The following is a 15,883-nucleotide window of genomic DNA, read 5'->3' as shown; positions in this document are numbered from 1 at the left end:
AAAATGCTCCTTATGCTGCAGGTCAAATGAATAAGCTTTGAAAAAAAAAATCAATCTCTCCAATTACTGTCTGTCTCCCTGCTGCCGGAGCGGTGCTGCACCTGATCGACGCGGGCAGATGAGGAGGACCGCTGAGGAGGGAGGAGAGTGACAACTTCATGTTTAGGTAATTATCACCACTTCTGGCGTGAGCTGAGGGGCCTCTTAACTGCCCCATTGTCGTTGTTAAACAGTTTGTGCCGTTGATTGATGATGAAAAGGGAACATGCACCCACACCTCTCCAGAGACTGTGACATAATGTGCCGAGTGTCCCCTGTGACCCGGCCAGCTGGGCCGACTAAACACAACGCTCACAGCCGAGGGTGTATGGACGGGGGTGTGGGGTGGGGGGGTCCCAGCTATGAATACATTATTCATATGCATCTGACGGAACACACTCCCGTAGGCACACGCCCATTCAAATGCAGCCACTTTATCATATCAGTGACAGGGCTGAGAAGTCACACATCCCCGTAGATGCTCTGCTGTTTTCCTGCACTGTCATCAGATTCTCTGGGTTTCCCCAGTGTCTCACCTCCTCATTCATATTCATGCGGAGGCAGATCTTTGCCAAAGGGCTCCTCTGCTGAGGGGAGGGGGGAGGGGGGTGCGTGGCAGGACCCCAAGGCAAAGAAAAGCGCACTAGAACCGGAGCAGAGTGAGACGGACTGTATCCAGCGCTACAGGCAGGTATAATGTGTCACATGTTTTATCAAATAAATGGAAATAAAAGCAAAACAGGCACGGGGGTGGGGGGGGCTGACATGGAAGAGCACATTCAGGCTTCGCATCCACGCTCCAGCTCAGCAGGGAGCTAATCAGAGCTCATTAGGAGCAGATAAACAGATATCCATCAGCACTGGCACTCTTTAGCACACTCCCCCCACCCCATGGAGGTTGGGGGATTATCTAAGGAGGAGAGAGCAGCGCTCCCTCCTGGGTTCCTCCAGTCCAACGGGCACTCTGACTCTTTACATGGGCAATCGGGCCCAGCAAGGCTCCTCTACTGGAATCTTCAGGCCTCCCGTTTGCTCTTTCCCAGTCTGCAAAGTGCAGGTTCAAAGGTCAGCAGGAGAGGTCGGTTCCTTCCAGCTGCGTCGCACCCTGGTTGCTGATTCCTCGGCCAAGACACAAAGTAATTAGGGTCAAATTGCTGTACAATAATTAAACCTGGCTGAGGTTGAATCCAATCAAGAGGTAAAGATGGACGGATGGCTCATCTACTCGTGTTTCACAGAGGCTGCTGTATCTCAGGATTTGGACCCCACCGGCTGGTTCTGCATCCTGGAGCCACATATTAGCCCCCCCCCCAGCAGATGACATCCTTGTGGTCAGTCTGTCCCCCAAAGCTGGATGCCGCTCTGCCCCCACGGCGAACCAAAGCCTTCTTAAAACTGGCTTTTTGCAGAACAAGTCATAAACCCAGATTATGAAACAACAATAAATCAATCCCTTATGCTCATTTCATAAAACATGGTATAATAGAGCTTATGGGGGGGGCTGTCCTCTCTGAGAGATGCAGCCTCACATCTCAGGAAGTGGAAGGAGGTACTGGGAGACTGGAGGTGTGTGTGCGTTAATTACCAAACGTGCGTGTTAATGCGGCCTTTATTGGACTTCACGGCTTTATCAGATGTCAACAGAACTTCTGCAGGCGTCACAACCAGAGCTTCAACTCCACCGTCTTTATTGTGATGAGAGATTAAAAAAACACACACACTTAGCCTCAATTCTCTAAATGCTTAAATCCTGATAACCCCTGGATGTTTTAAAGCAGATTAAGCAACAATAGCCAGAGGTTGGACGTCGGGAGGTAGTCAGTTGTTATCACACCGACTATTTTTTACCCCCATTTTTTAATCGAGAAGGACTTGAATCTGTCTCTAAGTAGTTCCAAATCAGATAAAACAGAAGGAGAAAATCAACTTTCCCGTGTAAGTGTGCGCCGCTTTGTGAGGCTGATAGGGACCAGAGAGGATTACTCCTGGATGGGAGACCGGCTTTGGAAGGACTAGGAAGACGGAAATACAGTCATTCCTGCTTTATGGGATCAAAATAGTCAAGTTCAGAGAGACTTAAATGCATCGTGCACAGACTCTTGTCGAGAATACTGCAAAATTTCACAGTTGACTGTATCGTATTCTATATTACAGATGCTGTAACACTGCAAACCTTTTGATTTATTTGGCCAAAATCAACATAATTGTGGTGCCTCCATGTGATTATATATATATAAATTTTTGCCACTCCAGTCTCGAAGAGCGTACTCACATTATAAAGGGACAATGTGCTGGCAATGACAAGCCATGAGCACCGTTTATGTTTTTTAATAATGAAAACAAAGGCGTGATGTCTGTCTGTCCTTACTGTAGGTGACCAACCCCAGTCCTTTCCCTGGGTGATAGTTAATTACCCCAGATAAACCCTTTGGCAATTTGTCAGGCTCCTCCAATGTGGCCCCCCACTGAATCCCAAAACACTTCCGTCTCCTCTTCTTTCTATTTCTAAGCTCATGTAATGAATCACTAATCACTCAGTCCCCGACGAGCATCCCCAGCCTATTATCTCTTAATTACCCCATTCTGCTGGGTATCCAAACAAACCAGTAGGGGGCGCGATATCCGACAGGAGGCACAAGAAGCACTGCGACTGATTTCGGAAAAACCTGGAACGCCGTTGTTTGGATGAGGGACTATATTTACTGTCAAGTGGTGAGTGATGTCGTCGCCAAGGTCCGAAAGCCCCTCCAGCTACGCGCGAAGGCGGAAGGCGATGGCTTGTTTTCATTCTCTGACCGCCAGACTCCAAATGGTCCTCCTGTGACGCATTGGGGCAGCGGCGGAAAATGGACCCCCTAACTCACGTTCCCAGATGCAGCACTTGGGAATGGAAGCAGGTTACCAAAGAGCAGAGATAGAAATTGGAATGGGCGGCAGACAAGAAAAAGGGTTGAGGGATTTGTCCCAGAAACACACACACACACACACACACACACACACACACACACACACACACATGTGGTGGTCTTTCAACAGATCTGGTTGAAACAAAGGTGGAGTGAATCTTAAAGAAAGTTTAGCCACTATTCTCTAACTTCAGAATGGCCACAGGCCGGGGTCACGCAGTCGCTGCGCCCGTGTAGATTTTATTTGCAATGTGTGAGGCAGGAAAGACAAATTCCCAGTGCGTCTCCTCGGTCAAAGAAAAGAGCAGAGAATAGCTCCGCCATCACACAGTTGCCACTTGTTTACATCACGTAAGCCTAAAACTCTTTCTTTTTTTTCAGTAGCATCCAAAACTGACAGGTGCCCCCTGCCAAAGTCCTCTTAATAGCTGAAAGTTTTTGAATTTAATCTCACTAATTTTGACATATCCCTCTAAAGATCTTAAAGCTTAACTTTACAAAGAGCCCCCTCTACACTCCTTTTTTGGGATCCTGGTGTCCGTTTTTTTGTCGACCCTTTATTGAAAGCCTGTCAAAAATGGTTAGCTTCTCTGGTGAAACTCCTTCTTTGCATATTAGCTCCCACTCCTGGCCTGTGTCTCCACAATTTCTCTCTATCCTCTTGTTTCTCTCCTTTTGTTTAGATAAAGCGAGGGATTAGGAAAGATTTGCCCCCTTAAAGTAGTGGTTTGATGGGCTTTTATCCCACCATGTTGCTAAAGCTGTGTAGCCCCTGGATTAGGTCCTGACAATAGGAACCCTTGTGCTGGGCCACAGCCTGAGGGGCACAACCAAAGAGCAGCCCTGAGAAAGAGGGAGGAAACAAACCTGCCAACCTCGATACGTCAAGTCCGCCAGAGAAACGTTCGAGGCCTGGACGCGGCCGGGTGCACCGCGTCTGCAGGATCACCCGAGGACAAACAACAGCGGTTCTGTGGCCAGAGACAATGAACGGGAGAGATAGAAGTGGTGAAAAAGGTGTCCACAATTAACGCAATGCTCCGTGGCTACCTGAAGCACTTTCCTGCAGCTGATCCACATCTGCGGTCATTCAAGTGTCATTTTTCCCGCTCACCTCTCTGTTGTCCTGCAGCATCCAGCAGAGGTCCGGTAATCCTCTGACCTACAGGAACTCTGTGATCAGAGCCTGATGTTGTCTTGGCATTCACACACATTCGAAATAAAATTTCCTGAGTGTTCCAGTTGCATCTTTGAGCTGAAAGCACGGCGGCACGGCTCTGAGAACATCCTCTGGCATGTGCCTGGGGGGGATCAGAGCTGCCTGCAACACAACTAGGGAACTTTTTGCCACGTGAAGCCACGTCCAGCCCAGAGCTGGTGGATCGCTAATGGCAACTTGCTTTGTTGCTCCAATCACACAGGTCCCCAGAAAGCAGTCAGTTCTCAGCCATACATCAAAATGATTAATTTCACCCAAATGAGCACAACCTAACCTTGACTAAGAGCATGTGCGGCCTCGGCAGCTGGATTGAAACCTAATATATTCATGAAGTTAAAAATAACGTAATGATAAAAGTTAATGGGCTCTGAAGGCTGAAGGCATCAACTTTTTTTCCTTCTCCCTGATGTGAAATGCTGCTTTGGAAATATATGGGGAGTTACTCGAGGTGTAAAATTACAAACGTTCATGCGTAATAAACCTGACGCCGAAAACTGAACATGATTTATAAATCACTGCGGCTTCCCCCGGCTGAGCTTTGATTCGGCAGCCAGAGTCCTGATGCAGGGATAAAGTTTTGATATTCGGCGGCAGGCGGGAGGATGATTGAGAGTAAAGACGATAACTCAGAGCTGAGGCGAGGCTTTAACACGCTGAAGCTCCAACGCATGCGGAGCGCACAGAACAATGGGTGCGCCGCTGAAATCCACAGAAATCTGAGATGAATTTGGGGTTTAGAAAGTTAGTCTGGAGCTGGGATCCTGAATCGGGATGAGGAGCCGTGTGGAACCGAAAAGCGAAGTTTATGTGCCAGAGGAGCTTTAATGGTAATCAGCCTGATCTTTATTAAACTCTAGTGAGTGAGTTTTCAATCCAGACTGAATATTTAAACATCCGTGCTCCTAAAGAGGTCACCAGAGAAGAGGAGGAAGAGGGAAAAGGTTCAATTATTTCCTGATTCTAATTAAAGACACATAACCTGATTATCTGAAAACGGCTTAATTAAATAAGGCATTGTCCATATTCTTACACATGGCCAAAGACGCTCAGACAAGTTTTAAAACATTAAATATGAATTAATCTGTATTTATGTGTTTTGAGAGGATATAAAAATGTCCACATTTAATAGCTAGAATGATAAACCAGCTGTCTGGTGTGTGTAAACTTCACTGGCCTTTATATGACAGTGACAGCGGCCAATGTGACACACGCATTAAACCCTTTAGCCACGCTGGACATTAGCCCGCATTAAGGTCCCTTAAAGAAGCAGATTTGGGGGAAAGTAGCTGAGAGGAATTCCTTTTCCCTTTAATTGCTTTAGAAACGGTCCCCACAAAGAGACACTGGTCAGATTTACCTCCAGTTTAAGTTCTTATTTCCATCGGTTCACAAGTTAATCCGATTCCTTTTTTATTTCTCTGTCTCTCTCTTTCTCCTCTTACACCCAAATTTGCAGGGAGGAAAATGCAAGGTGGGAATTAAAGACAAATAAAATCTGATCACTTGTTGCAAAAAAATGCGTGTCGCTTTAATATAATATTTTTTCCATAAACTGATCATTACAGAAACGTCAGGGGCGCGCAGAGGCAATTCTGGCCTTTGCTGCGCTGGAAAGGTTCTGGGAATCACTGTGGCCGGAGATCAAATTGAGTTTAGGATTTTAACCCCCAGAGCCCCACCTTCCTCTTTCACTCTGCACCCCTCAGGAAAATTCACCCAACTATGCGCGCTTTACATTAAAAGGCTACTTCTCGCTGCCCTTAATTCCAGCCTAAACGGTTTTTCTCCGGGAGAAGAAATCTTTTCTAAAAACCTTGAAGAAGAGAGGGGGCATTATTGTTTTAATCCTCTTACCAGCAGTCATTTTAAGACATTTTTGGAGGGTGAAATGGCGTCCTGTCTACCCAATCCCAACCTAAATCCCTTGGGGCCGCGGAGCTGCTGGAGGCTGCAGCCCAGCCTGCATCTCTCCATCAGCCGCATTCCCAGCAAACACGGCGCGATGCAGGAGGGAAATCAAATTAAAAGCCGGCGTTAAAGCTCAGAGTCACCGCGCACAAGCAGGAAAGACGCGGACGTTATTTGCATATCAGTTAACAAACACGTGTTTCGCTCTCTGCTCTTCCTACAGTGTTTTTTACGCCGAACATTTAAAAAAAATTATCACTTTATCAATTAATATTTAATTTTTAATCGACTAATTTAATGCAGGTATAGGGCCACCGAAGATTAGATGGCATAAAGAAATGTGGGGTTTAAGCATTAATCTGTATCTTTTAGGTCTATGAAACAAAAGACAAAAACAAAATAAAGTGTGCGTCCTCATCCTGCTGACCAGCAGCTACTCAGGGAAATATCAAAGAAATAAAATCACCCTGTCGCGTTGCTGCGACTTTTAATGGAGGTTGTTGCTTTTGTGTCAATTGGAATTGTTTCCACGTGTTTTCCAAAAAACGAATGTGAGAAATAATTGTAAGTATAAACCAATAAACCAGAATAAATTAATTGTTCTGCTTCAAATCAAACAGGAAAATATGGGGGGGGGGAATTAGATGAAGTGTTGAATGTGCGTGTGTGTGTGTGTGTGTGTGTGTGTGTGTGTGTGGTGGGGGGGGGGGGGGCAGCCACCGGATTGGCGCACAGATAGAGCGTGCGGGGGTCCCGGCGGCCCCCTCCTCCAGAGCGCTTTAAAGGCCGATAGATGGCAGCTGAGCATCCTCCACATGAGAGCGGGAGGCGAGCCGGAGACGCCGGGACCATCCGATCTGAGGATAGCAGAGAGAGGCAGGAGGAGACGATGAACACCCGCATGCGGAATTTAGTGAAAACCACCTGAAAAGGAGCTTTTTTTGCCTGGTGCCTGCTTGGGAATATTCAGCCGAACACAGAGAGACAACAGAGGTGAGTGTATATTTTTAATTCTCACAGGGGTGGTCATATTCTTGGACAACTTTGAAGCAAGTTATAAGGACTGATTTTTGAAGGAAATTCAAAAGCAATATTTCAATTTCCTTTTGTTTACTTGGAAGTTAGATAACCCAGGTGGGCGAAAACCGTCTTGGTCGTATTTTACAGTTTTCAGTCTCGATTTTATATTCAATTAAATTAACCCCCCCGTAAGATATTTAAATATCTTAAATTGTTTTGGTTAATTTTTCCGCCGCTTATTAAATACGTATTAAATGTGTTCACCTATAGGTGTCGTTAAGTTTCTGCTGCTGAATTGACGCCATGTCCCCGAGGCAAACTCTGCCTAAATGCGCTATAAGTCAAAAATCCATGGCAATTACCATAATTAGGCTTAAATCAGGGCCCGCAGCCAAGTGACATTGTCCTGAAAGAAGAATATCGTGTTGAATTTTCAAGCTGCAGATTAAAAACAGAAAAGATGAAACCAAATCCAACTAGAGGCTTTATTATAACAATAAAATATCCACATGGAAAGATGATATTGCATCATCACACACACACGCACGCACACGCAGGTCCATGTTTTAGGTGTCAGGGCAGATGATAAATGAATAGCTCTGATAAGTGGAACCTATTTGCAGTCACATCAGACAGGAGGCCAACTGAGGATTGCGCGCGTATTTCAGCGCGCCACACGTCTCCGTCAGCCCGGGGGCGTCAGAGAATGACCCGAGACCTGCCGCAGATTGAAAGAAACGCTCCCCACTCCCACCCCCACCAATTTACTCTCGGGGAGTAAAGTAAATATTTGGATGCACCTGCTGTCGGCGCAGGCTGCCACGCGGGCCGAGGCGCACGAACCGAAGCTGGAGCGACTAAAAACCATAAAAATTAGGGGGGAAATGACAAATGACATAACTAAGCTTAATTCTTATTTTCTTTACGGTATGTGAAACTAAAGCTGTACTAATTAGCTTAATTTATTTAAAGTATGCTGTGGTGGAATATCCGTATGACGCGCACCGTGCACGGCCATTTGAACTATACATTTTAATTGCTGTTGTAGGACAAATACACTTTTTCAGTAAATAATTGCTGAATATACGCATGAAATAGAATAAATCTCTCTACATTTCTCTTTACTACTTGGATTTATTCTGTAAGTTTTCACGTGAAAACAAATTAATTAAGAACGCTAAAAGTAAAACTGAAACAAAAAACATTATTTCTGTTCATTATTTTTCCGTTGATGTTTGGACTTCTAAAAAACCTTTTTTTAAAAAAAAAATGTTATGTTTCTTTGAGTCTAAATTATTTCTGTAAAACAATATTTAAATAATAATCATTAATTGCAGGTTTTTACTTGTCATTTCACTCACCTGCAAAGCGGAAAAAAAATGGAAATGTAACACAGAGTTAAAGGAAACGGGTCCATTCCGAAAAGTTCTGTAACTCACGCGGTTCCGTCCCTCCAGGCCGGCAGTCATGCAGCACTACGGGGTAAACGGCTACTCTCTCCACGCCATGAATTCACTCAGCGCGATGTATAACCTCCACCAGCAGGCGGCGCAGCAGGCGCAGCACGCACCTGACTACAGGCCCTCGGTGCACGCCCTCACCCTGGCAGAGAGACTTGCTGGTAACAATCAGTTACTCTTTCTCTTTTATACACATTTCTCGGGGGGAAATGTGGCTTATCGGGGGTGCGCTTCTCTCTGGGTGGTTTTGACTTCAATTAAACTGCTGCTGTTTCTTGTTTCTCAACGGCTGCGCATTTCAAGACATTATCCTTGAGGCCCGCTATGGCTCCCAGCACCGAAAGCAGCGCCGCAGTCGGACGGCCTTCACTGCGCAGCAGCTGGAGGCCCTGGAGAAGACTTTCCAGAAGACCCACTACCCCGACGTGGTGATGCGCGAGCGCCTGGCCATGTGCACCAACCTGCCCGAAGCACGAGTGCAGGTACAGAAACGGAAACATCCCTGTTCAACCGCTGAAGGGGGCTTTTTGTGACCACAAAAATCGTGTTTTCTCCGATATCTGAAAGGTCTGGTTCAAGAACCGGCGGGCCAAGTTTCGCAAAAAGCAGAGGAGCCTGCAGAAGGAGCAGCTTCAGAAGCAGAAGGAGGCAGCCGGAGCTCCGGAGGGGTCGACGCCGGACGAGTCCAAGACGGACGCCACCGGCGGCAGCGCTGCTGCGGCCGCCTCGCTCCCTGAAGCACACACTCCTCCGCCTCCTTCCTCCTCCTCCTCCTGCCACTCAGAAGCCCGCACGCAGCCCCAGCCTGGGGAGACGAGCGTGGAGGTCAACGTCACCTCCCCCGAACCGTCCGACAGCGAGTCGGCAGCGGAGGACAACGCGGACAGAGAGGAGGACGAAATGAGAGAGGAGGCCAGAGGGAAGACGCAGGGGGACGGCGGAGTCCAAGTGGACAGGAACTCCCCGTCGTGCAAACAGCTGAACCCTTCATCGGGTAAATATCTGGTCGTGCAAGATTAAACACTATATTTATTGATCAAATAGTTCCCTACAGACCAAAAGCTTCCCATAATTCCATCATGTCTGCATGTGGTTTCAAAATCACCAACAAAGTGGGGCAACATCAAAAAAAGAAGAGGTTGATCAGACGCATGTTTGGAATTATGGGAATCATTTTCTTGCATGAACATATCCATGTGCTCAATAACACTAAAGCCCCCCCCCCCCCCCCCCTCCCCCGTGTGTGTCTCAGACTCTCCCCTGAGCTCCCCCACCTTGCCGTCCTCCAGCAGCGCAGCCAGCGGGCTAGCACAGAGCAACTCCTACGCCTCGTCTCCCCTCAGCCTTTTCCGCCTGCAGGAGCAGTTTCGCCAGCACATGGCCGCCACCAACAACCTGGTGCACTACCCCTCCTTCGACATCGGCGCCCCGTCCTCTTTGCCCTACCTGGGTATGAACGTGAACATGCCGTCCCCGCTGGGGTCGCTGCCCTGCCAGTCCTACTATCAGACCCTGTCGCAGGCACAGCAGGTGTGGAACAGTCCGCTCCTGCAGGCAGCGCCGGGCGGCCTCCCGGGGAGCCTCAACAGCAAGACCACCAGCATCGAGAACCTCCGTCTGAGGGCCAAGCAGCACGCAGCATCGCTGGGATTGGACACACTGCCCAACTGAAGCGTGGGCCGCCCGGCGAGCGTGCTCACCCTCCGGTCAGAGCCTCGTGTAGACGACAGGCCGCGGCAAAACTTTGGTTTTCTCTCCTCACAACTGACCTCACAAGGCCGCTCGCTCCAAACACACAAACTGTCCCCCCATTAGCCTGTGGTAAATGATTGTGTCTGCTTCTTGTAATTTATTTTTCTTTAAAAAAAGAGAGAGAGAGAGAGAATGACATCTTACTTGCAGATTATTTAAATTTTAATAAAACCAACAGCAGGGTGACATATCGGGCATTTTGGTGTCCTGGTTTGTCAACACTTGATCACGTTACCGTGCGACTCACGGCTGGGAACACACCAGAGGATTATCTCTGCTGGATAGACCGGTAAAAACAACACAAATTAAAGGGGATGGCTGAAGAATAACAAAAAAAAATCACCTGGGCTCACTGAAGGTAGACTTTACTGACGAGCTGCTCTCAGATGTTTTAGTCTTGAGTTGCACAATGTGTCTAATTTCAGTAAAGAAATTTACAACCCCTAAATGTCAGCTATGCATGCGCACCTCCTCAGCATGGCTTACACCACAGTGCACAAGCAGCAGGCTTAAGGAGCAGACCACAAAACCAGCAAGTCCCCATTCAACCGTATTTTTGCTGTAAAAAAAAACAAACAAACCTGGCGGCACAAAAGTCCTAGTTAACGTCACAGCACTCAAAGCTCGGCCTTCTCGCTGAGCTCTGTAAATATCCTTCAAGAGTAACTCCGTGTCTCCTATTGTGTGAAGGATTCTAGAGCAGATGCATTTTTCCCAGGTGTGACTTGAGGCAGAGGACCTATGACGGAACACAACGAGACAAAGATGGACTGGGAGGACCTTTGTTAGCTCGCGCGACGCTTCGTCCCCTCACGTCCTTTCCTGAGCCACCGGCTCCAGCAGAGCTCCGCACAGGTCCAGTCTCTCTGTATCATATGACTGTACATTGAAGGCTTTTATTCCAGTTGTTTAAAATGTGAGTAATTTATCTGTATAATGCAAGGGAATAAATCACATCTAAGTACAACGCCTGGTCTCAGCGTCGTCAGTTGGAAATTCAGTTGGATGAAACCATTTTATTTGCCATTCACTGAAGATTTTCCTTTGATCTCAAAGAGTTTTTGTTGTCTTCTAAAAGTTCAGGCCTTCCCCTGCTCATCTTAATGGCTTGTGGAGCCGCCCAACATACACACGACATTAACGTGAAGCTTCTTTTTTTCTTTTACACGAGGAGAGGTGAGGATTAGTTTAAGGTGTGTCAAATCCAGCTGCCGACAGCTCCGAGATGGAACCTACTTGATTTTCACACCTTGCTTTTAGCCGTTTATAGACGAAATTTTGGTTGGGTTGATCTGCGCTGGTAGACGCCACGATGAGGTGTAAATAATTCAGACAGAGGCCTGCGATGGCGAGGTTTACATACCACATAGGGGAGAGCCTGCCACTTGTTCACTGAGTGCAGGATAACTAATCCCAAATGAAATGAGTGAAGCGCGGTGTCAGGCTCTAAAGAGGCTCCAATCCCCCCCACCCCCCCCCCACCCCCACCCTGTCAGCCGGTTTTGGCTGCACCGAAACAGAACGCTTTGCCATAAGAAGATTACCTTTGGTTGGGGTATCGATGGATTAAGTAAGAATAGAATGAGATAAAATGGGTCTGAAAGGGTTCCTGGAGTCAGCGAGGTTCAGACACCTGTTTGTGCCCGGTCTTTTCCAGCTACGGCGCTCCGTGACCGTAGGGGCTACATCGCTGTCTTTGCGGAGAAAAGGAGGCGAGAGGGGCAAGTGGGTTAAGATGGGGCAGGTTACAGTACATAAAAAAATAATTTAGGGGGGGGCTGCAACACCGTTTGTACAACCTGCCTTTAGGGTTTATCCAGACATTTGGATAGGTGGTCAATTTGTCATGAAGGTCTGGGTTTTGTGTGTTCGGAATGATCATATGGGTGTAAGCTAAATGGGAATTCTGTGTTTGTGTGTGTGACTATGGCAGTTAAGCCGCTGAAGGTTTCCAGGAGCTCTTTGATGTGTATCTGGGCAATGCGCTATTAGAGGGATTTTCCTAGTTGACAGCTCAGAGAATGTGTGGAGGAATTGCGATGCCAGCAGGCTAAAAGAATGCTGGAAACAGGATTAGGATCATATTCTGGCAGCTCCTGTCACTTCATCAATGGGCTAAGGTTTCCTCAGTGACAGGCCTCCTTCTCTGCCCAGCTAAAACCTTTAGTGGGACCATAAAAGGGGTGAGAGAGGGGAAAAAACAATGATTGAATAGTAAGCTATGATTTCTGTACTGGTCTGCTCCAAGGAAGGGCTTTGTGTTGGGAGGTCTGAAGGGGGACAGCATTGATTTAGTGGGAGGGGCAGGTTGAGAGGGAAAAGGGGTGTTTTTTTAAAACTGGGGTGAGGGGAGGGGACTGCAGTTTTCATACATTTTTTTAACTGAAATGGCAAGGAAAGTGTGTGTGTGTGTGTGTGTGTGTGTGTGTGTGTGTGTGTGTGTGTGTGGGAGTTACTCAGGGGACAGGGACTGCACGGTTTGCATGATGCAGCATCTATTTAGTGTTAGAACAACATTTTGAGATTCATTCACCTGCTGTAGAAACGCAGCAAACCTCCTTGATCACTAGGTTTTGATTGTAAATGGCAAAATCTTCCCTGATACTATATTAAATACATGGAATAAAAGGCCTTTATTTCTGTATTTTGGCTAAATGAAGTGATGATATGTCGAGAAAAAAACACACCCTAAAAAGTTCGGAATAATGGATTATTCCTGAGGCCCAACTAGCGAGCGTCACAGACCAGGGGGAGGGGTTCTGTCTCTGTGGCGCAAAAGGTTAGTGTGCTAACGTAAAGGTTGGTGGTTTGAGGCCACCCAGGGACTGGGTACCTTGGGGGGGGCAGCTGTCCCCCTCCCACAACTCTCCCCCAATGACTGCATGTGTAATGTCTAATAATAAAGTGTAAAAATCACTGTTTCACCTCTGAATTACATACTACCAAACCATCAGCACACATCAGCCCTGCAGTCTGAGCATTTCTTGGAGTTAAAGGTGTTAAATACCAAATAACACATTACGCACCATAAAAATAGAAGAGCACATCCTCCCATGAGCCACCACTTGCATTAAGGCTTATAAATGTGGCCTCTTAAAGATTTCTGGATGATTATAACTGATCCAGAAATCTTTGTTTTAATTTTGTGCTGCATGTTTTTTTAAACTGGAGGTGTAACTTTGATAACAACCAGCACAAAGTGTGAACCTGTCCCAGTTTGAACTGTGGGACGAGGTTTGTAGCTGAACATGCACTACAAATGAATGTACACTCCATAATAAGTGCCTAAAATGTTCGATTCAAGGAGCCGAGTGCTCCATTCTTACTCTCGATGCCACATGAATGGGCCTTTGGACCTTTTTTTAGCAGAATTTTACTGTGGTCTCTGCATCTGCCGTGCACCAACTGCATCCATGTTGTCAACTTTGCTCACCCATGTGAAACAATACTTTCACAATACCACAGGAGTTTGACTGTTAGCGACAAGTTATATAATGCCAGGAATTACAGACTAGCATGCAAATGCTAAATCCTCCTCTCTTTCTCCAGAGAAGTGGATGAGACGGACTGTATCTGCAGGCTTCACTCTGGCTCTGCAGCTTTGTGCTACAGAGATGCCCCCCCCCACCCCCCCGACTTGGGTGATAATCCTGACACGCACTGTCTGCATTTTTTTACTGAACGTGTTTAAGCGCATTTGCAGAGCATTTATCTCTCCAATGTAAACCAATTTGGCTATAAGGGCCTTGGGCCAAGCAAGGCGCTGGAGTGGGGGGGGGGGGGGGGGGGGAACTCAAACCTCGGCAGATGTGAGGAGGAGGGAGGATGGGAAAGCTGGCGAGAACGCGGCAGGTGATGAACAACTGAATGCGGCAAGAAGGGAAAGCGGAACCGTGCGGGAGAAAAAGAATGTCCCTTGTCCGGAGGGTAAGCTTTTGAAACTCAGGATCGGGGACTTTAAAGCCGATAGAATGTGGATCACTGAATTGTTGAGTCACAGAATCTGAGAAAATCATACGGCGCTCCCATTTAATCCTGTCATGGCGAAATCTTTATGGAGCCCAGCCCTTTCTGAAGACTTTTGGAGGCTGCTGTATTGACAGAGCTGCTGTTTGATACCGCCTATACACCTGTATCAGCTGTCTGCTAATCTGCCTCCCCCTCCTCCCACTCGTCCTGCGGAACACATCCGCACGCTCGGTTGTAATGGCGGATGAAATGGACCAAAGATCTAAAAGCTGCCATTCTTGCTGCTTCGTGATGTTTTCTGTAAGTGGCTGCCGTTGCAGGCTGAACCTGTCACGGCATTCGCGGCGGAGGCAGGAGCCCCGCTGTGTCGAACATTACACCAGCAATTCTGCGAGGCCATAAAGACTATGGACTCCTCGGTCCCTGAAATGGGACATTAAGACAGAATCATCCGAGTTTAGTTGGGGTGATATCAAGGTGTTTTATTTGCGAGCACGCAGGCAGGGTCTGAATGTCTTTGGATGGCTTTTAAAGTACCTGATCTCATAGTCTAAGGTTCCTGTAAATGAGGTGTTTGCTGCTCTTATCAATGAGACGTTGCAGGAGATGGGCACTTTGGCCCGTTTGATGGTTCTGGGGCGTGATTACAAGAGGAAGCTCTGACCACACAATCTCAAGCACACAAAGTCCCATTTCATACCACTATTTATGGTACTTTATGTTATTAACCCATTACATTATTATTCTGGACTGAAAAGGTGACAGGTGAGGGTTAAATATAAATCAAACCGACTTTGGAGAACCTGTGTTCTTTTGCAAATATAACTGACTTAATGTTGAAACATCGCAGCCAGTGACGACTCGGGCCCGTTACAAATTTGGATTTGACATAAACAGACAAACTTTCTAAATGTACACTTTGAAACCCAATTGAAGGTAAAATGTAGATCTTTTTTACACATATCATATCTACAAGTTGTCAAGAAAAGGACTGAACACATCGATGCTTCATATACGCAGAGGCTGATGGTTAGGGCACGTAAAGGAGGTGGAAAAGTCATTTATTTTAGATTTGTTTCATACACCTGAGGGTTTCTGCTTGAAAAGTCCAATGAAATAGTTCTGAGCCGTATAAAGTGAGACGTCTGGTTAGCACACTGTAATGGTCAGTGTTTAATACAAACATTTGGAGATAACGTCACATTTTAATTAAATAAGGGCTTAATGGGCTTTTTGTGTGTCCTTTACTCTGACATCTTTTTGAGATTTGCTGATAAAATCTTTTTAAACTTTTGAAAAACGGGATGCACATGAAGTAGCGCATGCTATTCTGAGCTCAGGTCATCGTGGTGCAAGTCCGACTCATAGATTGATTAACAGCATTTATACACACAACGGCCTCATTTTGATTGGTTGAAGCCTGAATGTTTTTTTGAAAGGTTTAATTTGAAGGCTACCTTTGTGCCTGTGTGTCCTCATCCCTGCTTCAGATCCTGAGGGATTTATGAACAATGTCAAGTTCCCTCTGAAGACCTGAGTCTCTTCACTGCCTCTTAAAGCTTAATACTCCCTGACTGAGTGGCACAGCGAGAGTCGCTCTCTCTCTCTCT

General features: G+C 46.8%; 1 protein-coding gene across 1 annotated transcript; it reads left to right on the top strand.

Annotated features, from left to right (window-relative positions):
• The first annotated feature begins 6,871 nt into the window (after positions 1–6,871).
• LOC130529087 (diencephalon/mesencephalon homeobox protein 1-B-like) lies at positions 6,872–11,271 on the top strand. Its single transcript, XM_057038983.1, has 5 exons — positions 6,872–7,065; positions 8,550–8,713; positions 8,856–9,034; positions 9,120–9,546; positions 9,805–11,271. The coding sequence occupies exons 2-5, from the start codon at positions 8,560–8,562 to the stop codon at positions 10,221–10,223; spliced, it is 1,179 nt and encodes a 392-aa protein (XP_056894963.1). The 5' UTR covers positions 6,872–7,065; positions 8,550–8,559; the 3' UTR covers positions 10,224–11,271.
• The last annotated feature ends 4,612 nt before the right edge of the window (positions 11,272–15,883 follow it).

The sequence above is a fragment of the Takifugu flavidus genome, chromosome 7, assembly GCF_003711565.1.
Source record: "Takifugu flavidus isolate HTHZ2018 chromosome 7, ASM371156v2, whole genome shotgun sequence".
Lineage (NCBI taxonomy): Eukaryota > Metazoa > Chordata > Actinopteri > Tetraodontiformes > Tetraodontidae > Takifugu > Takifugu flavidus.
This window is presented reverse-complemented; position numbering and strand designations above follow the sequence as displayed.

Coding starts and splice junctions, on each gene's coding strand:
- LOC130529087 (XM_057038983.1), top strand. CDS start 8,560: ATGCAGCACTACGGGGTAAACGGCTACTCTCTCCACGCCATGAATTCA. Junction 8,714..8,855: donor CCTGGCAGAGAGACTTGCTG/GTAACAATCAGT, acceptor GCGCATTTCAAG/ACATTATCCTTGAGGCCCGC. Junction 9,035..9,119: donor TGCCCGAAGCACGAGTGCAG/GTACAGAAACGG, acceptor GATATCTGAAAG/GTCTGGTTCAAGAACCGGCG.